The following is a 24,717-nucleotide window of genomic DNA, read 5'->3' as shown; positions in this document are numbered from 1 at the left end:
TTGAGACTTACTGCTCAGAAAAAAAGATTCCTTTCAAAATATTACCACTCATTGACAATGCTCCTGGTCACCCAAGAGCTCTGATGGAGACATACAATGAGAAAAATGATGTCTTCATGCTGCTAACACAACATCCATTCTTAAGCCCGTGGATCAAGGAGTAATTTTGACTTTCAAGTCTTACTATTTAAGAAATACATTTCATAAGGCTATGGCTGCCATAGATAGTGATTCCTCTGATGGATCTGGGAAAAGTTAAGTGACAACCTTCCTGGAAGGACTCACCATTCTACATGCCATTATGAACATTTGTGATTCATGGGAGGAGGTCAAAATATCAACATAAGCAGGAGTTTTGGAGAAGCTGATTCCAACCCTCATGGATGACTTTGAGGGATTTAAGACTTCAGTGGAGGAAGTAACTGCAGATGTGGTGGAAACAGCAAGAGCTAGAAGTGGAGCCTGAAGATGTGACTGAATTGTTGCAATCTCATGATAAAACTCTAACAGGTGAGAAATTGTTTCTTATGGATGAGCAAAGAAAGTGGTTTCTTGAGACGGCATCTACTCCTGGTGAAGATGCTGTGAAGACAGTTGAAATGACAACCAAGGATTTAGAATACGACATAAACTTAGTTGATAAAGCAGGGGCAGGGTTTGAGAGGACTGACTCCAATTTTGAAAGAAGTTCTACTGTGGGCAAAATGCTATCAAACAGCATCACATGATACAGAAGATTGTTCATGAAAAGAAGAGTCCATCAATGTGGCAGACCTCATTGTTGTCTTTTTTTAAGAAATTGCCAGGGGCTGGCCCCGTGGCCGAGTGGTTAAGTTCGCGCACTCCGCAGCAGACGGCCCAGTGTTTCGTTAGTTCGAATCCTGGGTGCGGACATGGCACTGCTCATCAGACCACGCTGAGGCAGTGTCCCACATGCCACAACTAGAAGAACCCACAACGAAGAATACACAACTATGTACCGGGGGGCTTTGGGGAGAAAAAGTAAAAAATAAAATCTTTAAAAAAAAAAAAAAAAAAAGAAATTGCCAGAGTCACCCCAACTTCAGCAGCCACCACCCTGATCAGACAGCAGCTATCAACACTGAGGCAGGACCCTCCACCAGCAAAAAGATTATGACTAGCATTTTTTAGCAATAAAGTATTTTTTAATTAAGGTAGGTACATTGTTCTTTTAGACACAATGATATTGCACACTCAATAGAATACAGTATAGTATAAATATAACTTTTACATGCACTGGGAAACCAAAAATTTCATGTGGCTTGCTTTATTGTGATATTCACTTTATTGTGGTGTGCAATACCTCTGAGGGATGCCTGTATAAAATTCTAGATTCAAAGTTTTATCTTTTACAGTTTAAAAATATCCATACCTTTTCTTCTTGCAGTCAGTACTACTATTGACAAATGAGTTTTTTTGTGTGTGAGGAAGATTGTCCCTGAGCTAACATCTGTGGCAATCTTCCTCTATTTTGTTTATGGGACACCACAGCATGGCTTGATGAGCAGTGTGTAGGTCCGCACCCTGGATCCGACTGCAAACCCCAGGCCACCAAAGCAAAGCGCGCAAACTTAACCACTATACCACTGGGCTGGCCCTGACAAACCAGATTTATTTATTCAATTATTATTTACTGACAGGCCATGAAACGCCAGACACTGTTTTTGACACTGGGGATTTAGCATTGAACAAAACAAAAAACAGCATTTTGTAGGCGATCTGTGTTTTGTCTCTGGAACGTTTTAGAATTTCTTCTTTGTTATTTATGTTGTTAGATTTTATTATAAGATGTGGTGTCTTTTCATACTTTTTCCTGTTTGCCTTTCTATGAGCACTTTCAATGTAAGTTCTTTTAACTTCTCTTTATTTCTCCATAATTCTTGGTTATTACTTCTTAAAATATTTTCTCCTAGTCTTTCTTTCCTTTCAGGACTCTCAATATATAAATATCTAGTCAGTCTCCATATGCTTAACATTTCTTTCACGTTTTTCAACTTTTTATCCCTTCCTGATGTCTTAAGGAAGAGCAGAGTTCCTTGAAGTGATAGTCCAGCTTTTGAACACACTCACCAGTTTTACATATTCTGCTATTCAATAAAGTATTGAATACTTTATTTCAACCACTATATTTTTCACACATGATTTTCTTTTTATGACAAGTTCTTGTTAACATTTCTTGTGTCCTCCTGGATCTCTTTTAGGATAGCTTTTTAAAAATACATATATTTTGGGACCAGCCCGGTGGCATAGTGGTTAAGTTCATGTGCTCTGCTCTGGCAGTCCTGGGTTCACAGGTTTTAATCCTGGGCACAGACCTAGCACCGCTCATCAAGCCATGCTGTGGCAGCATCTCACATAAAATAGAGGAAGACTGGAACAGATGTTAGCTCAGGGCCAATCTTCCTCACACACAAAAAAACCACAACATGTAATTTATTCGAAATGGTCCAGCATTTTGTGCTGGTCTCAGCCTATCAATAATCAACGTTGTGGTTGGACTGGCTCTTGTAGTTCTTATTATGATTGCAAGGTGCCCTCCAGCAATAACCATCAGGAAACTTTGAAATTATAAGTGCTTATTATTCACAGGACCTGGAAATTACACAGCACACCTGGGGCCACACAGTGAGGTTGTGTGGAGGGAGAAAGAAAGAGAGAGCAAGTGCAAGGGCCTGAGGTTCTGCTTTTATTGGGGTCGATGGTGGGGTCTTGGGTTTCATAGGCTCCCTCTTTATTGGTGAATTTAAAACATAAGAGCAGGAATTTAAAGCACAGCAAGAGAGAAAACAAGCGGCCCAAATGGTCAGTTATTGAAACCAAGCAAGATCTCTAAAACAAAGGCGCCTCAGTGAAGGGAAGCTCTTCATCTAGTCGGGTGGCTGGCAGGGTGTTTACTTGAGATAGCCCTCTTTAAAGTGGATGCCTCTTTGAAGTGGATGTGTCAGCAATCAAAGCTTAAGTCAGGCACTTGCATTACAAAAAGGAGAAAAAAAACCCCAACTGTCAGGGCTTATGCTACACCCAGTAATTCTGTTTTATCTGTTATAGATTGTTCAGTTTATTGCTTTTCTTTTATAGCAACAGAATTATTCAGATAGCTTATTTTTTTCCCTGTGAGCCCATATTCCTGAGGCCAGGTTATAAGGTGGTAATACAGGGAGGGAAGGGAACCAAAACCCTGGGGTGTTTCCTATACCACGTTCAACTCACTAGGAAGGGCACACACTGTAGATGAAGCATATGTATGTATGTGGGCAGGGGGCACTTAGGGGGATTTGAGTCATTTCCAAAGCAGAGAATCTACGGTGTTAAAATTTGGGCAGGACCACTCCCCATTTACCACCCTCTTCCCACCAAGTGATCTTATCCCTCAAAGAACCTGTCTCTACCTCTTTTTTGCAGTAATCACCTGGCTCATGTGTGTGTGCATGTGTGTGCACGCGTGTGTGTGCGTATCAGGGTGGGAGGAAGGTGAATAAAACCCTTTGAGGTGGATCTACTTCTCTCTGCTAGTATCCACTCCTCTTCCAGCCCAGCTCTAAGGCTACCCTGTGCAATGGTGAAAGAGTGGGCAAAGATTAACCCAACGTGGGAAGTGGACAGACAGGAGCACAACAAAACACTAAAAAGCACCCCCACACCCTACAGCACCTCCTCCAAGTCCTCTTGTGGCATCTAGGAGTCTTCCATTGCTGCTGCCATTCCCACCCCACCCACATACCCTAGGACCAACTGTAGCCATCTGTCTTCCAAAGGGGTTCCAATCAATTTTTCAATAGTTTCTCAATCCAACAACCTCCCTCCTTCCAGAGGAGCTCCAGGTTGGGTTTTGGGAAAGGAGCTAGCCATTTATGTTAGGATGCTGTATTAGCTATCTTCTTCTGCATGCTTAGTGACTCCAAACAGCACGCATTTATTATCTCACAGTTTCTGTGGATGGTCTGGGTACAGCTTAACTGGGTCCTCTGCAGCCAGCTATCAAGGAGTCAGCCATGACTGAGTTCTCATGTGAAGACTCTACTAGAAATGATCCACTTTCAAGCACCTGGGGGTTGTTGACAGGGTTTAGGTTCTTGCTGGCTGTTGGCTCAAGGCCACCCACAGTCCCTCGTCATGTGGGTCTCCCCAACATCACTGCTTGCTTCATCAAAGCCACTAAGGAGGCAGTCTCCTAGCGAAACAAGCATTAGAATCTTATGTCACCTTTGTTCTATTGGTTCAAAGTGAGTCACAGGTCCCATCTACATTCAAGGGGAGGGTATTACATAAAGGTGTGAATACCAGGAGGCTCCAATAGTGGGAGCTGCATCGGATAAAGGGAGCTGGAAAAGGGGTGCCTTCTCGTGGGAACTAAAAATCATCTTTCCCCAGTTTTTGAAAGCCATTGACAAGTTTTAAGTAGTAAAATAACACTATATTCTTGCTTTAGAACCATCACTGGCCAGGAAAGAGTGGAGAATAGACTGGTGGGAAAGAAAACTTGAGTTAGGAGGTTGTGACTGTAACCCTAGTGAAATGATCTTGGCCAGAACTAGGGTAATGCTAGCGGGAATAGAGAGAAATGGACAAACTGGAGAGTTCTTTAAGACATATAATGAATAGGACTTGGTGATAAATCGAGAGAAGGGTTGAGGATACTCTGGTTCTGGCTTTTGCAAATGAGTCTGTGGGCAGTGATATCATTCACTGAGGGGGGCAGTCTGGACATTTTGAGTTTGAGGTGGGTAGGTCAGTCCAATAACAGAATTAGAAAGACTAACCATGCTCCCTAGAGAGAATAACCTCTTTTGATCAGCGTTAACTAATTTTTATGCCTGCAAAGAATCTGTTGCTCAAATTTGTTGAAACTGACTAAATCTTTTCAACTCATCTATCTCACACACGTGAATTTTCATTATTACAGGTAGTCCATGGATGCATGAACCTCGGATTGAGTATACAACCTGCTGTTCCTAAAAAACAAACAAAAAACCACCTTTCACATTGTTTGGATGAAAGGATGTGTTTGGGGAGGAAAAAATATGGAAAAATCTATATACTACTAATATATCTTACATTACAGTTATTTGGGTTGAAGTCCTCAGCAACCCTAAGCACCGTGCTGTAATGCCACTTGTAGTCAACCCGCGCGGACAAAGACTGACTCGGCTCCGGCTCCCTAGCTATGGCGCTCTCCGTTATCCAAAGGATCCGACACAAGCGATCTCGCGAGAGGGCAAGAGACCACTAGTCCTTCAATACTCCCAACTGCGCCACGTGTGCTCCCACCTGCTGAGAATCTGCGTCTGGCAGTTCTCAGGGGCTTCTGGGAATCGTAGTTCCGGGGCTGGATGAGGCCGGCAGCCTTGCCCCGCTCCTTGTTACGCATGCGCGACTGGGAGCTTGCCTAAGAAGTTCGTAGCCTTTGTCAGGCCCGGAATGAGAGGTGAGTTGGTCGTTTAAGATGCCGCTCTTCTGCGCTCCGCGTCGGTTGTGGCCCCCGGGGGATCAATCTGTGCCGAGTCGGGGCTAGAGGGCGCGTTTGTGAAAGGGGCCTAGAGGGCAGACCATGAGCCCCATCCCCTCACGCTGTGGCCTGAATCCCTCCCGCGGTTGCCGCCTCCTGGGGACGCGGGTGAGAGCGCGGTGCCGGCGGGTGCGCGACGGGCGGGGTGCAGGGCTGTCGTGGGGCTTGGGGAAGAGCCCCCAGCGCGGCGGGATGTGTCTCCGCGCCTTGTACCTCGGCGGCAGCCCCGGCGCCACCTCTTCCAGCCGCTCAGTTGCCCCCAGGGACAGCTCCGAGCAGCGGGCACAGGCATCTGAGGACCCAGCCTCAGGGATGCTGTTCCCGGGTTTCCAGGTTCCAGACTCGTAGGATCGAGCCAGGCTCGAGAGTGACCCTACCTGACCGAAGCCTTTCAGCAGAGCTCCTAGAGGAGAGGCAGGAAGGAGGACCGCGAGGCCTCGGGGGCTTCTCACTTTTCTGCCCAGAGGTCTGAATTGGGGGGAAGGTCAGAATCTTCAGAACCAGAAGGAAGTGGTGATCATGGACACAGATTTGGCCGAAATGCCCGAGAAGAGAGGTGAGAATTGCTGAAGTGTTGAACTTGTATTGTGGAAGGGCGAAATTCTTCCTCCTGATGGGAAGTAAGTGGCGTCGGGGGAAGTGGCTCTTGGCAGAGCGCGCTGTCCGTCTCCTTTGTCTGGGAGATGGATGGGCTCTTTGAGAATGGAGGGCTTGGTATGGGATCACCCCTCTTTCAGCTGGGTGAACAATGAACCCTTCAAAGCCACCCCCAAAATGTGAGCGAAATGTTAGCTTCTACGGCGTGAGCACAGCCTCAATTACTTTTTCTGACACGTTCTTCCTCCCAAATGGTTATGCCATCCTAGCCTCGATTAGTGAGTCTGAAAATTTAGCTTTTTGGTTCGCAAAAATATTTTCCCACACCTGTTATCCCTCTTTTCACAATATCCTCTGATTTCAGTAGAGCAAATTCTTTTGTTTTACATAGTAGAAAACAGGCAAAGAAGTTGACTGACTTCCAGTTCCACTAGGCTGGTCTTTCTTAAAGTTTGGTCTATGATCTTCTATAATCAGTATTACCCCCGGGGTACTTGTTAGATTTATAATTGTACCCCAGACTCAGCTAATGGATAATTATTTGGAGGTGGGATCCAGCAATCTACGTTTTAAGCTTGTGGAGTGATTTGTGGGAACCATTGAGCCTATTTTTCTGATATTAATTTAATGTAGCTTAAGCTTGGAAATAAACTGACTTATTCTAATTTCTAGATCAGAGAGTGCCGTCTTCCGGTATGTGTTGTGATTATAGCGACTGAATGAATTTAAGCCCCAAGTAGCAACATTCCTGGACATTCTTCGTGACCTTGGGATCCTGGGTTGTTTGGGGCTCCGTTCAGTTCCTGTGTTTGCAGGGAGCATCATTAGTATGGTGGAGGGATTTTTTTAGACTTGTAAATCTGAGCCACAAGATAGATCTAGGCCTCATCATTACTGCCTTCTTGCCCTTAGTTCTGTCTTCCCAGGATTCGTCCTTTTCCCAAGAGAAGAGCACAGAAGAGGGAGAAGTGGCAGCTCTGCGCCTCACAGCCAGATCCCAGGTGAGTGTGAGTGTCCACCAATTATTGAAAGCTCATCTTATTTCTCAAAGTACAGCTGCACTCCCTTCTTTTTTCTTTTTTTTTTGAGGAAGATTAGCCCTAAGCTAACATCTGCTGCCAGTCCTCCTCTTTTTGCTGAGGAAGACTGGCCCTGAGCTAACATCCGTGCCCATATTCCTCTACTTTATATGTGGGGCGCCCACCACAGCATGACTTGCCAAGCGGTGCCATGTCTGCACCCGGTATTCAAACCGGCGAACCCCGGGCCACCGAAGCGGAAAGTACGCACTTAACCGCTGTGCCACCAGGCCAGCCCCACTCCCTTCTTTTTGATGTGGAGTTTGTCCACTAGAGCCCATCTGGAGAGCTGAGTTCTAATTCTAAGAGACCACTGGGGTGACTAATAGACTCAGAAGATGTTTTCCACTTACCCATGGTATCTTCTCCATCCGGTAATTGGTTGTCACTCAACAGGCTGTATAAGGAACATTACTTTTCTTTAGCCTCTTATGCTAATTTATGTGCGTGGTAGCTTAGGAAACCATTTTAAAAGACAATGTGGTGCATACCTCTTAACATTTATGTTTCTCTAGTGGAAACAACATACGTGGGACTGCTAAGTAGGAATTTAAGAAGGCACCTAAAGTGCCGGAATGAACTATGAACGATAAGTACTCAAATAGTTCAAAGGCATGCTGGGAGGAGAAGGCCTATGGAAGGATGGATGATGGATGCTAAGGCGTTTTAGAGGTGAAGTGTTATCAGGTGTGTAACTTATTCCAGTCCCCACTGCAAGGGCAAATATTAAGAATTGTTGAATTAAGTGGTGGCCATACTACACGAGTAATTAGTGTATTAGTCTTTCAACTTTTTGTATGTTTGAAAATTTTTATTACAAGAAGTTCGATAGGAGAAAGGAGCTCTCCATGATGTGTGTGGCATGCCACAACCCAAAGATTCCTCGGTTAGCCTTTCTCTTTGCTACTGTAGTCCAAAGTGTAAAAAGTAGATGTTGCACCTTGGTGCTATTTGTAAAAGTGACTTCTCAGGATCCTTATATACTTGCTTGTCTCCATTGATTTCTCAACTGCCTTACATTAGTGTGGAAGACTTTATTAGTCAAGAAGCTTTAAGTTGCAGTTGATGAAAAGTCAGCTCGAACTGGCTTAAGCAAAAACAGGTTTGTATTGACCAACATAACTGAAAACTCCAGGTCTGGCTAGAAATAGAGCTCAAGCAGGAGTGTTAGAACCTATTCTCTCCATTTCAGTGACCTTTTCTTTTCTGTGGGTTTTGCTCTCAAGCAGGCTTTTTTCCTAGTGCCGGCCCCTGAGAAATTTAGGCTTACATCTTCCCATGTTGAAGATCAGAGAGAAAGGGCATCTTCTCTCCTAGTCATTCCCACAGAAGTCCTGGGGTTAACTCTTTAACAGGTATTAGGCCCGTTCTTGGACCATTATTGGCCAGATCTAAGTGTGATTCTCTAGTTGGTCACACCTAGAGAATATACCTGCATACACACATACAAACACGTCCCACCCATGGGTCAGAGGTGGAATTAGTACTACCTAAACTACACGGACTAAAAGTGGCCAGGCACAGTAGCCAGAGAAAAATCAGGATACAGCTACCAGAAGAAGGGTGAATGCTTTATATATTTTAACACTTTGATATTAGATTCAAGACTTTGACAGCATTAGAGTGAGTTAAACCTTTCATGGAAATTTTAGAGACTCTCTTTGTCCTTTTTGCATTACATAAGATTCTGTTTGGTGCCAGTATTGCAACTGTCTTTCTTACTATAATTTGTCTGGGCTATTTTTTTTTATCCTTTACTTAGTAGATTTTTAAAAACATTGAAGTTTTAATTCTTGCTCATTGTTACCAGATGAACGACAGAGATGTGTTTAGATATATATAAAGATAACACTACTTACCTCCCCAAATGCAGTCCCCCGCCTCTCCCTACTGAGGATAACAGTTTGATGTATATTTTTCCATATGTTTTAGTTGAGCTTGGACTGCTGTATTGGGACATGTCGTATACATATTTCCTTCCCTTTACCCCCCACGCCCAACTTTTGGGTTTTTGTTTGGTATCCTTTCTGTAAACAGGATGTGACTTTTTTGAAAAACCTTTTTATAAGGGAAATTAACTCATTCCCATTAATACCATTACTTGTATGTTTCAAATTTTTCTTGCCACGTGATTTGTATAATTCTGTTTACTATGCTTTCGTTTCTTTTGTATTTTTTCTGTCTTTTAGGCAACAGTTTGCATTTTCATTTTTCTGATTTTTTCCTTTTAAAGGTTTGTTAGTTAATTCCCACTACTGTCAGTTTAGCCATAGATATTGAGATTGTAAGATCAAGATCATTTTTCCTTGTAGCATTTCGTCTGTATAGTGGCTACTTAATGATTTTTACATTTTATTTTATTTTCCAAGGATGGATTCTTGTATTTTTTAAGTCTCAGATTATTTCCATTTTTGGAAACTTTAGTTTGAAATAATTTTAGATTTAAAGAAATGTTGCAAATAGTAGAAAGATATCTCATATACTCTCCATTCAGATTCTCCAAATGTTAACATTTACCTTGCTTTATTATTCTTTTTCCAAAATCAGAAAGTTAACATTGGTATAATACTGTAACCTACTAACTTTTCAGCTTCCCCAGCTGTCCTATTTTTCTCATTTTTCCCCCTTAATTTCTGCTTTTGTCCTGTAATTCTTTCTGTTTTCCTTAGTTTGTTGCTGTTCTTTCTCTAATTTGACTTGTATGCTTTGTCCATTTATTTCCATTATGTTTTTAATGAAATGGAAGTGTTTCAAGCCATGAAATTTCCTGTGAGGACATTTTTAGCCATTTGGCATTGCTTTTTGCATTTTATTTCATTATTATTTTGAATTTTTTTTCAGTTATCATCTGGTATTGCTCTCTTCTTTCTGTTTTGGAATTTATTAAGATTTACTTTGTTACTTTTTACAAATGCTGTATGAATGTTTAAATAGAAATTTTTCTGTCCAGTTGTAGCATTTACTATATGTTTATTTCAACAACCTTGGGATATTATTTCCATTCTTTATGGCTTTACTTAAAGAGAATTGTTCGATACTGATAATGCATTTATCTCCATATAGTTTTTGTATTTTTGGTCTTATATTAACTTAATCCTATGATATTTACCTATAAACATTTATCCGTTTTATCAGTACTCTTAATTTGTTGCTGTCATTTTCTAATTTAATGCTTTTTGCGTTGACTTAATTCCATGATTAACTGGATTTGGTGCTCACTGCCTGTGAGTTCTCCATTCACAAATTCTATATTTCAGTTCATCTTCTGATTGGCTAGATTGATTCAAGTTTTTATTGAGGACTCACAAGGAGAGTTATGCAGACTTGCCTTTTATTCTCTGCCTGTATTTTGTTTACTTTGCTGAGCTACGTTGTTGACTCATTGGTGCGTGTTTTAACTCTTTATTCCCCAGAAGAATTAGAGTCTCTCAGTGGAGAAACTATGGTCTTATTTCTTTTGGTTCTCATTTTGAATCTAGGACCGTGTGCCTGGCACATAATTGATACCCTGTGACTTTACATAGAATATTCAGAATGTGAATACATTAGAATTTATTCATTTATTAGTCATTTCCCCTGTTGAATATATCTCACGTGCCTACCTCAGGGCCAACAGAAACTAGATGGTGAAAGGGAGACTATCGAGTGAAAGATGGTGAACAAAAGTATGTTTTGTGTCTTAGGCATCAATGACATTCAAGGATGTGGCCATGGACTTTACCCCAGAGGAGTGGGGGAAGCTGGATCCTGCACAAAGGGATGTGATGCTGGAGAACTATAGGAACCTGGTCTCGCTTTGTAAGGATGGGTTCTCATTGTGACTCTGGAATCTGCTTGTGGGGATATCATTACTTTATTGAAAGTGAAATAGCGTAAGGAAGCCTTCACTTTTCCATTGAGGAATCATAAAATGTTGACCCCTTTGGGCCCAGAGAAAAATCTGTTTCTGCTCTAGGTTCTTGGTGAAATGTCTATGCTTGTTTTTTTATCAGGATTCTTTGAATTCAAGTGACAGAAACTTAATTCACACTAGTTTAAAGGGGAAAAAAATCTTGATTAGGGATCAAATATATTGTCAGGAATTTCTTTTATTTATTTATTTTTATCACATGGCTTGCTTTGCCTTGTATTGGTTTTATTCTTAGGATCTCTCCATGTAGCAAAAATGACCATTGGCAGCTTTAGCATTACATTATTCTTCCAGTTAGAGAGTTGGCAAAAAAACATAATGATTCTATCCTGGGAGTTTGAGCAAATGGGGTCACATGTCCATCAGTGGAACAATTACTAGAGCCAGGGAGATAGGGTACTCTGGCCAGTTTGGATCCTGTGCCTGCCTGTGTGTGTGTGTGTGTGTATGTGTTCATATGAGGGGTGGAAGGAACTATGTTAGCCCCTCCCAGACCTCATGTAATAAATACCTTAAGAAAGCAGGTTCTAGTAACTGAAGAAGGAAGAAAAGAAAAACATTAGAAGACAAAAACTCTAGTTGCCACAGTCACAACCTTGTGCTGCTGCCCCTGAGGTTCAGCTTTCTCCAGCTTCTTCCCCATCTTCCCTGAGCTAAGAATTTTTATCTGCACCATCTCTCTGGGACTTCCTCAGTAAAGAAAGAGAAATTGTCTTCTTTTTTGACAGGCAAAAACATTTGTGTTTCAAATGCGTATAAGCTCTTACCAGGCCCAGACTCTTGCTACAGATATTTTCAGCTTCAGTTAGAGTTGCATCTTCCCTTACTCCGGATCCCCCTGTCATATCCTGTCTTCTTTGTAGATCAAGGAGTTGGGACTATGCTCTAGGATAGATCTTTGTGCCCATCACAAATAACTGAGTCCCATTTCTTTCTTTCTTTCTTTTTTTTAATGAGCAGGGCTTCCAGTTTCCAAGCCTGAGAACTACTATTTGGAGAATGCAAAAGAACCATTGATGCTTGAGAGAAAAGCCCCTAAAAGTGGCTATTCAGGTGAGTCAGCTAGACAGGAGTCTTCAGAAATAATGGCCCCGCAGGACAGTGGATTAGTGGCACTTTTCGGTGCTTAAGAAAGAATATTAGAAGTGCCTACATACTTTTATTTTTAAAATACTTTAAATTACATAGCATTTTAAACACATACAAAAGTTGAGAAAATAAAGTAACACAGGTATCCACTACCCAAATCAAACACATGCTAATATTTTGCCTCTTTTCTTTCTTTTTCTTCCTTTCTTTATTTGTGATATAAAATAGATAAAAATATAAATCATACAGTTCTGTGAATTTTCACAAATTGAACACATTCATGTAACTAGTACCCGGATCAAGAAACAGCCTTACCAGCACCCCAGAAGCACCCCTGTGCCCTCTTTGAGTCACCTCCTTCCTTGTAAGGGTAACCGTATCCTGACTTCTAACACCACAGATCGGTTTTGACTGTTCTTGAATCTTATGTAAACAGAATCATATTGTATGTACTCCTGTGTCTGGCGTCCTTCACTGAGGATTCCTGTGAGGTACGTCATGCTGTTATATGTAGTTGTAGTTCATTCATTCTCTTTGTTGTACAGTCTTTCATCATGTTGTACCAGTTTATCCCTTTTCCTGAGACGGGCATTTGGGTAGTTTCTAGTTTGGGGCTATGTGAATAGTGCTGCTATGTACATTCTTTTATGTGTCTTTTGGTGAACACATATATGCATTTCTGTTGGATATATACATATAAGTAGAATTGTTGGGTGAGAGGGTAGGTGCATGTTCGCTTTTGGTAGATACTGCCAAAAGGTTTCCAGAGTCATTGTACCAGTTACATTCCTCCTAGCAGACTATGTGAGTTCTGGTTGCTCTGCATCCTCATCAACACTTAATATTGACTGCCTTCATTTTAGCCATTCTTATAGGTGTGTGCTATCTTTTACTTTTTAAGAAATAAAAGATATCACAGATTTAAAGGCCTTTCATTCTCTCGCTAGAAATAAGTTGGTACAGTCAATGTGAATCATTCTAATGTTTCTACATATGTACAAAAAACAATATGTGTATATAGTATGAACAATTATACTTTTTCTTTGTAATCTGACTTTTTTAAACTTCACATTGTATTTTGATATTAATCTGTGTTAATACATATGAATTATGTTTATTCATTTTAACTACTGTGGAGTAAGTCCATTGTGTGAATAAACTGAACAGCTTATTTTTATTTCTTTGCCATTAGAAAGAAAATCGCAATGACCATCCTTTTATTGACTCCTTATGTTCATCGTAAAAGTTGGTTTAGGGTAGATAAGCAGAATAAGAATTACTGAGTCTCAAGATATCACATGGTTAGCTTTATTAGGAATTGCCCATGTCCCACCACCACCCTGGCCAGCAGTTGATGCTATTAGATTTACTAATTTTTGTCAGTCTGGTGGATATGAAATAATATATCATGTTTTTTAATTTACATTTCTCTGGTTATAGGTAAGTTTGAGTATTTCTTATGTTTATTAGCTATTACAGGTTTCCTCTTTTGTAAATTACCTGTTGATATCCTTTGCCTATTTTTAAAAATTGGACCATTCACATCTTTGTTTGGATTGTTGGAGTTCTTTATAGATTTTAGGTACATTAGCCTGTATGACAGAGGTACCATCACAAATCAGTAAGAAAAAAATTGATTCTTTTAGTTTGTGGTTTATTGTATTTTATGGTATCTTATGCATACAGAATTTTAAAATTTTAATGTTATATTTATCAATTTTTTTTAGTTTGTGCTTTTTGTGACTCGTCTTCCTTATTCCAATGTCAGGAAGATAATCTGTACTTTATTCTAAAATGTTCAAGTTTTGTTTTAGAAGTAGCTTTTTTTAATATGTGGTGTGAAATAGGGAACTAATTCTATCTTTGCCCATACTTAAAGTCAATAGTCCAGCATCATTTATTGAAAAATCTATCTTTTGTCCCTGATTTGTAATGCCAACTCTGTGGTAAACCAGGTCCCATAAATACTTGGGTCTGTTTCTTGGCTCTCTGGTTTACTTGTCTACCTGTGCTCCAATACCTTACTGTTTTAATGACTATATGTGATAGTGTGTATATCTCATAAAGAAAATTTCCCCTTAATATTCTATTTTTTTTAATCTTTTTATTCTTTTGAATACTGAGAGAGTTTTAAAATTGTCCTTTGTGATTGTGGCTATGTCTTTTTCCCCTCGTAGGCCTGTCTGTTTTTGTGACATGCCTATTCACCATGCTTCTCCCTTTTTTGTGGGAAATATTGCCATTTTCGTAGTGATCTATTAGAACTCTTCTATGTGAGCTATTTATTCTTTACTATATTATAGATTTGTTTATAGTTTTTTGCCTTTTGGTTTTGCTATTCTTTTTATTATGCAAATTTAATGAATTACAATCTTTTATTTTCTGTCTTTTGGTTAGCGTAGAGAAAGTCCTTTCTTACCCCAAGATTACAGAACTATTTGCTTCTGTTCTCTTCTGATATATTTGTCCTTTCATTTTTCCTTTAAATCCTTAATCCATTTGGAATTGCCTCCTACCTCTCTGGTTGTATCTTCTTAGCTTTCTTTTCTGAACAACTAAGTGTTTGAGTTGCTCAAGGTTTGGTTTGAATCTCCCTTCCCTCTGTGTACTTGCAATCATAAATGTGAGTGCCTGCCTGGGCCAGGATGATATAACTGAGTGAAGCAAACAGGGTGGGGACAGGTGAACTGGAAGAGCACATGCCTCGACCAAAAGGGAGTAGCCATTAGTCTGTTAGCTCTAGCTCAAGGGCTGACAAACTTATGTCAAGGGTCAGATAATGAGTAAATCAGGCGTTGTGGGACATATAGTCCCTGCTGCAACTACTCAGTCTGGCGTGGTAGTCTGAAAGCAGCCATAGGCAATCTGTGAAAGAATGGACATGGTTGCGTTCCAGTAAAACTTTATTTAGAAAAGCAGGCAGTGGGCTGTAGTTGCCAACTTTGCTCTAATTGGTGGTTGTCATTCATTGTGCTTCCAGTTTTTTCCGAGAGAAACTTAAAATTTGAATTTCTCTGTGAAATCTTCCTATTTTTAAATGTTGGTAACTAATCTCAAAAATTTATAGAAACAATTTGGGCCAAACAAAACTTGTCTGAGGGTCAGGTTTGTCCAGCTGGTCACCTGTTTGCAGCCTCTGCCTTCTCCTTTGGCAGTCTCATCCATTCCCACAACCAAATTATCCTCTCCGTCTAGACTAATCCCAAATCTGTGTTTTCATCCTAGACCTCTCCTTGGAGCTGCTGGTCTGAATGTTTGTGTAACTATTTGGTGTTGCCATTTGCTTACGTCAGACTCACGTCAATACAACGTGTTTAAAACCGAATGCCTGATATATCCCCAAATTCTCCATCCCTCCCCGCCGATAGGATCCTTTTCCAATATTTGTCTTACTGACACTCAGTGTCTTAGCAAATTGAACAGAAATCTATGAACAGTCTTTATACTTCCCCTCTCTCTCCTTTATCCAGTTGATCATTGTGTTTATCTAATTATATTCTGATTATTTCTTCATTGTTAATATCCCCCCATCTCCATTTTGTTTGCCTGGACTACTGTGATAATCTGTTCCACCTGATTCCACCTTTGTCCTCATATGCTCCATTCTTCACATTCTTAGTGAGAGTGATGTTTTCAAAATACAGATCTGATGGTGCCACCCTTTTGCTTAAAACATTTCAATGGCTTTCCATTGCTGTTAGGATTACAACCAGACTCCTTGAGGCCAAGAAAGTCTTGCAAAATCTGTCTTTTACTCATTATTCCAATCTTATCTCACAATTACTCTCCCTCCATCTCTGTACTCTGTCTTAGCAGCTCTTAAATGTTTTGGCCTTATAAAACCTAACTTAACTGCAAAAGTCATTGAGGACCCTTAAGAGCTTTTGTTTGTGTGGGTTACGTCTACCAATACTTAGTGTATTAGAATTTAAAACTGAGAAAGATTTTCAACTATTAGATAATTCATTTAAAAATAACAATTATAAACCCATTACATGTTAACACAAATAACAATTTTTGTGAAAACAACTCTTCTGCAACAAAAAATATTCTTGAAAAGAATGGCATTGTTTTATATTTGGCAGATCTGTTTGATGTATGGCTTAACAGAAGACAGCTGTATTCTTGCACCTTCTTCTGAATGCCTTTTGTTGTGGATGTGTTGTTTGGGTTGACCTGTATTAAGAAAACCCAGCCTCACACCAATATATAGTAGGAAAAGGGAGGAGTATTTTATAGATTTTTCAAATAATTGTGGCTATTCTGATACTACACCAAAACTGGGCAAGCAGTAGTTTCTTAAAGATTATATACAATATGGCATCTGAAACCACCCCCGTGAATTTTTCATACTCTTACATTAAAATCTATTAATCTTTTGGAAAATACCAGTTCACTGAGTTATGTAGATCTTCCAAATATTGACACATTACATTATGCAATATTTTAAAAAATCACAATTTTTAAAATCACCACTGACCTCCTCAGAAAAGTCTTTTAAGTATTAGGAAACTATCAAGCTATCAGTGGTAGATAAAAGTTTTCCAAAATTCTAATTTCTGCCTGAAAGCTTCAGTTTTATCAAATACTTCAGTTGTTTTCCTTAAAGTGACAGGCTCACTTTGTTCATTTTTGAGAAAATATTTGCCGAACACCCGACATGGATAACATAGTTTGTCTGTCAGTCATTCTTTCAAGTAAAAATGGGGGTCCATGCATAAAGTGGCTAGTTCAAATCACAACTCAGACTGTCTCCTAGGTGGTTTTCTTTAAGACAACCATCAGACTTTGACATGAACAGAATTGCTTCATGAATATTTCCTGTTTCAGCAATCCAGAATATTTAAAAAGCATTGTTCAAGGTTTGAAGTTTAATAAAATTAAGTATGTTTACTGTTTCCTCAGACATTTTTAAGTAAAACTGGCTCTCTTTTTTTTAACTGAGAGTACATGATGGGGAAGAATATTATAACTACCAGTTCAGTGTGGCGTCATTGTCCTGATTCATGCTAAGTCATGAGCAGTTTTACCACCATCACCTTTGCAACATCAGTGCAAATGTCAAGACAATAAAAAAGGCAAATAACATCTAAGCATTATTTTGAAAATAGTTTTGAACTTACAGACTCCCAGGGGTCCACCTGGGGTCCACTTTGAGATCTCTACCTATCCTAGCCTTATATCAATTTATGTTTTATTTATTTAACAAACACTTATATACACTTATGCTGTGTCAGAGTTTCAAGTGCTTTATAAATATTCTCATTTAGTGCTCCTTAAGGTAGTAATTGTTATTATTCCTTTATTCCATAAAGTAGTTAGTTATTGCCCCATTTTACAGACAACGAGGTGGAAGTAGAGAGGTTAAGTAACGTGCCCCAGGTCACACAGCTAGTAAGTGGCAGAGCTGGGATTAAAGTCACGCGTTCTGAGTCCGGAGTCCGTGCTCTCTACCACCGTGCTTTTCTTGGATGTCCCTCTCACCACGGGGCTTTTGTACTGTCATTCCCTCTACCTGGAGTGCTCATCTCAGCGCTTTTGTACCTATTACCTGAAACACTCACCCCAACCCCAACCCCACTTTCACTTCAGCTCAGTCATTTACTTCCTCAGTGAAGCCTCCCCTCATCTCCCTAGATTTCTCCTCTTATATTCTTTCAGAGCATCATTGGACTTTTATTTCTTAGTACTTACTACAGTTGCATTTTTATATGTATTTGTGAATGTTAGACTAAATTCTTTCTCCCTTCACGTGCATAGGGACTGTGTGTGTTTTTCCCTAGTGCCTAGACCAGAGCTTAGTGTATGGTAGAGTAGATAGAAGAATGAATAAGTCATTTGGTTGTATGGAATGAGGGACAGATCTATGTTTAATTAGTCATAGCAACATTTATTGGAAAAACAAATTATCTTTAGTTCATTGATTGAAATGTCACCTTTGTATTGTCCTTAATTCCTGTTTATACTTGACTTTATTTCTGAACTTGCTCTTCTGTTTTATTGATCTATCTATTTATTTCTTTGGACTACACTATTTAAATTATTTTAGCTTTATAAAGTAGTTTTATATTGGATATAAAAGTTCTAATATACTTGTATCAGATATACTTGAAGAGGTCTAGCTTCCATCCCTGCCCTCTCTCTGTTCTGATACTTTCCCTACAGATAACCCCTTCTGTTAGTGTTTCATTTATCTGTCCTGGGTTTTGGAAAATATTACCAAATATGTCTATATACGTGTATCTTCCCCTTTTTTCCTACACAAAAAGTAGCAAACTATACACACTCATTTACAGCTTGCTGCGTTTTTAAATTTATTTAATATATCCTGAAGATCACTTTATAGCAATATGTAGAGATAGTTCTCATTTTTTAAAAAGTGACATAATCCTCCATTGTATGTATACACCATAGTTCATTTAATCAATTCTCTATAGTAGGATATTTGAGATGTTACCAGTCTTTTGCTACCTCAGTTAGTGTTGTAATGAATAGCCTTGTGTGAATATAATTTCATATGTTTGCTATTATATCTTTGGGAGATCAAAGGAGATTTTGTATCAGGGATATATTATAAAATCATTGATATGGGAGATTAAACTGGAAATGGAATGCTTATTTGGATGTGAATCGGATTGGGTGACTGGAAACTTAGAAGTCATAACTGTACTCTGCACTAAGGTGATTACTGCCTGGAGTAGGTGTTCTGTACGAAGTTGTTTCTCCCTCATCCTGATCTAGTATGCTGATTTCCAGCTTATTCTGTGATATATTGCTTCATCTGCATCCCTCCTTCTTCTCCTGTATTTCTGGTCATCTTTCCCCCATTCTGACTCTCCTGGATAGGGTCTACTCATTTTCTCTGCATATACTGTTCATTTATTTCCCTCCATTTACTTCTCTTTGCAAATCATCTTATAAGACTCAAATCCACTTCCTTGTTGAAGGCATGCTTTTCACCTTCATTAACTTCTAACCTATTACAGAACTGCCTTTTTGTTGAGCACTTTCAGAAAACAAAGGAAATTTGCATTTCCGATTTCTTTCAGACTTGGAGACTAGCCCCGAGAGCAAAGATGCAACTTCAGTGCAAGATTTTTCTAAAGAGGAATCATGCCAGGTTGCAATTATAGACAGACTGACAAGAAATAGTGTCTATGACTCCAACTTGGAAACAACTCTTGAATGTGAAAATTGGTTAGAGGATCAGCAAGGAAATCAGGAAAGACACTTGAGAGAAATGTTCACTCACATGAATTCACTCTCTGAAGAAAGAGCTCATGAGCATGATGTATATTGGAAAAACTGTAGTCAGAAATCTGTCCTTCTCACTCAGGACAGAGGTCCCAAAGGCTCCTATGCCTTTCATACACTTGAAAACAGATTGAAACAGAAATCAAACTTAATGAAAAAGCAGAGAACCTATAAAGAGAAAAAACCTCATAAATGTAATGATTGTGGTGAGCTCTTTACGTACCATTCAGTGCTTATTCGACACCAGAGAGTCCATACTGGAGAGAAACCCTATAGCTGCAATGAATGTGGGAAGTCTTTTAGCCACAGAGCTAATTTAACTAAACATCAGAGAACTCATACTAGAATTCTCTTTGAGTGCAGTGAATGCAAGAAAGCCTTCACAGAAAGCTCATCCCTCGCAATACATCAGAGAATTCACATTGGAGAGAGACCTTATGAATGTGGTGAATGTGGGAAAGGTTTTAATCGAAGTACACATCTTGTGCAGCATCAGTTGATTCATACTGGAGTGAAGCCTTATGAGTGTAATGAATGTGATAAAGCTTTCATTCATTCATCAGCACTTATTAAACATCAAAGAACTCATACTGGAGAGAAACCCTATAAGTGTCAGGAATGTGGGAAAGCCTTTAGCCATTGCTCATCCCTTACTAAACATCAGAGAGTTCATACTGGAGAAAAGCCATATGAATGTAGTGAATGTGGAAAAACCTTTAGCCAGAGCACACATCTTGTTCAGCATCAGAGAATTCATACTGGAGAAAAACCCTATGAGTGTAACGAATGTGGGAAAACCTTCAGCCGGAGCTCAAATTTTGCTAAACATCAAAGAATTCACATTGGAAAGAAACCATACAAATGTAATGAATGTGGAAAAGCCTTCATTCATTCATCAGCTCTTATTCAACACCAGAGAACTCATACTGGAGAGAAACCTTATAGATGTAATGAATGTGGGAAAAGCTTTAAATGCAGTTCATCCCTCATCAGACATCAAAGAATTCATACTGAAGAGCAACCCTGAAAAATTACTGAATGTGAAGAAATGTAAGTTGGTTTTATCACTGTTAAATACCTGAGTATTTAGGTGGAAAACCCATAAAATGGTGCTTGAGGACCAATTCTGTACGGTTCTGATTTTACTGGCATAATAACATAGTTTTGAGCTGTAGAGGAATATTCGTTATATCTCTTGTGTTGATCATTATGAAAGCTTCTGGCCAGAGATCTCAAATTTTGATCTGTAACCCCCGCTAATACTGTTTTGTGGAAATTCAAGAAATTCTTGAGCATGGGTAGCAATATAATCATTGTGAAATCCAGTTCCTCCCTCTCTGTCACATCAAAACCCTGTTACAGCTTCTCACTTTGTAGGGAAGTTCTTAGTTGGTACATTAGGCAGAGGGTTCATATCCTTATCATCGGGAAGACAGAGTCGTTTCTTTTTTAACCCAAAGTAGAGATCCAGGTATACAGATAGTGACATTTCTCCAGAGAGTGTCATTTCTTTTACATTAGCTATAAAAACTTAAAAGTTGAGTTAAAATATGCTTCGGATTCTCTCAGAAGCTACTGTCTAATTTGATGAACATAAATAGAATGTATTTACAGCAGGTTCTAAGTTGCGTTCACATAGATTATGCTGGTCATAGATTTAGATAATTGCTACCTCTCTGGAAGTTACCCTGAAGTAGAGAATGGGTCAAAACCTTAACTGTAGTTTTTGATCAAGTCCCTCTTATCCTTGGCATTGAATGAATCCTTGGTTTTCTATAATCAGTGTTAGGGAAATTTCATTTCTTTACATCATTCTTCTTTCTGTAAACTGTGCTTCATCACTTGGAGAAAAAACTCCTGGGATGTTGAGGGTCTGAAAAGTTGATGGGTTGAATATGTTATTATATTTAGGGTCCCAGTCAAGAAGAAGAACTGAAGCAACTGTGAGACACAAGGACATACCTTCCTGTCAGATATGGAAAATAGCTCACAGGACAGTGATCACTTGAGGATAAGCAGCTTTCCTCCATGAAGAAGAAGTTGCCCTTTCTCTGGCCTTCATGTTTACCTACGTTTTTTTGTTGTTGTTCTTGTTCTCCCTATATGTTGGCCGGTCTTTGCTATATCTCAGAGCCCTAAGAAGGTAGAAAAGGCACAAAACCACAGTGATATATTGACATAAGTTACATGGGTGACCAAAGACCAGTAGTGGGATAGGAAACACAAAAGCAAAAGTTCAAATAAATATTTAGCAAAACACTACACAAATGTCAGTTATTATTGTTATTCTATTATATTATGTGAAAAGAAGATTATAGAAAAGATAGAGGAAAAAAAGTAGTTACAGATTTCTTCTTTCTCCTCTCCTAGACCCTGTCCTTTAGGAACATTCAGCAACCAGTCCATGCTCTTTCCCCCTCCACGTTATCCCTGTTGCTTCTTGTAATTCCCTCTCTGTAGACCTTAGTTCTATTACTGCAGAAAAGTAGAGGAATAGAGTTTGAAGAAGTGGTGGTAGTGGAAAGCAAGGTCATTAAGGATGAATCAAGTATAAATTCAGCAGTGGCAGAAATCAACATGAGATGGAAAAGATTGGGAAGAAACTTTGGAAAGACCAAAAAAAAACACATTGAAGGGGATCAGGGTGGGTGGGAAGGCTCAAGGTCTGAGGTCAGGGTAGGAGAATGGCTGACACAGGAACAAGATAAAGGAAAAGGAGCTCAACCCTTTTTGCCACCTTAATATTCAATACTCATGGTCTAAAGCAGAAATCGGCAAACTATTGGCTGGACTTGCGGACCAAGTCCATCCTGCTGCCTATTTTTGTAAATAGTGTTTAATTGGAACTTGACCATATTCATTCATTTACATGTTGTATTTGGCTGTTTTTGTGCTACAGTGGCAGAGTCAAGTAGTTGCAGGAGAGGTTATGTGTCCCGAGAAGCCTAAAATACTTGCTGTTTCTCAATACGTCATGTGTTGCTTAGTGATGGGGATACATTCTGAGAAATGTGTCACTAGGTGATTTTGTCACTGTGCAAAAATCGTAGAGTGAACTTACACAAACCTAGATGGTATAGCTTACTACACACCTAGGCTATATGGTACTAATCTTATAAGACCACTGTCGTATACGTGGTTTGTTGCTGACTGAAATGTTGTTATGCAGCACGTGACTGTATGCCAAATGCTCATGTGAAAAGAAATTCATCATTTGGGGGCCAATATTTGACTAACAAAATAAGATAAACAAGGGTTTTCCAAAGCTGGGTTTGAATTCTGCCATCTCCACTTAGCAGTTATGTGGCCTTGAAAAGCTACTTACTCTTTCTGGCCTCAGTTTCTTTATCTGTAAAGTGGGAATAAATCACCCCTCTCTGATAAGGTTGTTGTGAGGATTAACTAAGACAAAGCATGTAAAAGACCTAGCACACAATAAATTATATAGAGAGCCTCTCTCTCTATATATATATACACGTATATGTGTATATATATATGTGTTAATGAACTGGTGTCTTAGTCCATTTGGCTGCTATAACAAAATACCATAGACTAAGTGGCTTATTTATAAAGCAGCAGTCTCAATTCTGGAGACTGGGAAGTCCAAGATTAACACCCTGGCAGATTCCGTGTCTTTTGAGAGCCCGTTTCCTGGTTCATAGACAGCCATCTTTTCACGGTGTCCTCACATGGTGTATGGACAAGGGAGCACCTTCTGGGTCCTCTTTTATAAGGGCACTAATCCCCTTCATGAGGGTTCTGCCCTCATGACATAATCACCTCCCAAAGGCCCTACCGCCTCATACCACCACATTGGAGGTTAAGCTTCAGCATGAATTTTGGGGGGACACAAACATTCAGTCTATAGCAAGTGGCTAGACATCAATTAGAAATTACTTAAGAATGAGTGTATCTGCCACACTTTTTGTTTACTGATTTAGAACTGTGACCATCCTGCTCTGGCTCAAAGAAGGGGCCTCACTTCTTTCTGCTCTTTCTTCCATCTGGTGCTGCTCCCTACATAGCCTCCTGGAGACCTCATGGAATCTGCTTTTTTTCCTTCTGAGTATCACTTAACCAGGAGCCATCTGATGGTTCCAGAGACTCAAGTTTGTAATCCGACTGCAGTTTAAATAGTGTTAAGGGACTTGCTCTAAGCTAGTTTTACTGAGAACTCTGGCCCTTTGCATTTCAGTATTTGTTCTTTTTATGCTTGGTGTTCAATCTGACTACGTATTTGTACTTGACATGACTCTTGGAAGTTTTAGTGTTCTTTTCAAATGTTTTTGGTTACCTATAAACCAAATTTGAGTGTTCTTACTGGCCCACTCTCAATAAAGATGTTGTTTATCTATTTTTTGTCAAAAACTTTAAATTGCTTTTTAAATTCTCATTGAAGCATATTTTAAGAGGTAAGGAAAGACCAATCATAAAGTATCTCCATATCATCCAGGAAATGGACATTTCTAATTTTCATCTGGCTTCACAGTTTCTGGAGACATGAGCTGGGGACTGCCCTCAGCAGCCCATGCATCTGCGAGAAGGTCAAAAAGTAGAAGAAGGTCATTTCTACCAAATGGTGCCAAGAGGCCTCAGGCCAAGTACAGGCACCACCCAGCAGGGGTAATGGGGAAAAAAGGGAAGGAAGAACTTCATGTAAAAAGTACAGTTAAAACTAGGCAAAATATAGGAAAAACTGATTTAGTGTAAATTTTTAATTACATTTAGCTTCTGGGAGAACAATGTAACATCACCCAAAAGTATAAAAATGATAGTGTAAGAATACCAAACGTTATTCAAATTAGTTGGCAATTAATTAGTTCAATTATCTATTAAAAGTCTTATAATTTTTTATTTTATTAGAATTCTTACTTTTTTTTTTACTATTACAACAGGACTCAAGTTGGAAGCTCTTTATCCCTGCTTTCTCCCTTTCATTACCTAATTCTTCTTTTCTAGGTCCCAAGTGGGCAGTCTTGGGATCCACAGCCACATGAGCTGTCCCTCACTATAGGTTTTATTGGCAAGGAGGATGGGTATTCCCCAGTGGTAATACATAAAATGTGGCGTCTATGGATTACCTTGTAGTTCCAATTAATGCCCTCAATAAATTAGATGTTTTTCCCTGAATTGTTGTTCTTTACATTTTTCACAGTGTAACCTCTTAATTTTTAATCTTTGTCCATAAACCAGATAATCTGCCCTTAGATTGAGTTGACTATATATAAAATGTGTATACCTCATCCTCCTCTCCACTCCCA

At 39.4% G+C, this 24,717-nt stretch overlaps 1 protein-coding gene across 3 annotated transcripts; it reads left to right on the top strand.

Annotated features, from left to right (window-relative positions):
* Positions 1–5,330: 5,330 nt before the first annotated feature.
* ZNF286A (zinc finger protein 286A) lies at positions 5,331–24,586 on the top strand. 3 transcript variants are annotated; one of them, XM_014864214.3, is made up of 7 exons: positions 5,331–5,446; positions 5,861–6,083; positions 7,037–7,125; positions 10,887–11,001; positions 12,074–12,166; positions 19,252–20,506; positions 21,368–24,586. In XM_014864214.3, exons 2-6 carry the CDS (start codon positions 6,047–6,049, stop codon positions 20,481–20,483), a joined length of 1,566 nt encoding a protein of 521 aa, XP_014719700.1. In that variant the 5' UTR covers positions 5,331–5,446; positions 5,861–6,046; the 3' UTR covers positions 20,484–20,506; positions 21,368–24,586. The 3 variants fall into 3 exon arrangements, with proteins under 3 accessions (XP_014719700.1, XP_014719699.1, XP_070338406.1); XM_014864213.3 differs by having other exon boundaries at positions 19,252–24,586; XM_070482305.1 differs by lacking the exon at positions 5,861–6,083 and having other exon boundaries at positions 5,380–5,446; positions 19,252–24,586.
* The last annotated feature ends 131 nt before the right edge of the window (positions 24,587–24,717 follow it).

This window comes from Equus asinus, chromosome 13 (assembly GCF_041296235.1).
Source record: "Equus asinus isolate D_3611 breed Donkey chromosome 13, EquAss-T2T_v2, whole genome shotgun sequence".
Classification (NCBI taxonomy): domain Eukaryota; kingdom Metazoa; phylum Chordata; class Mammalia; order Perissodactyla; family Equidae; genus Equus; species Equus asinus.
Note: the sequence above shows the minus strand (reverse complement) of the source record. Positions and strands in the feature narration are given on the sequence as shown.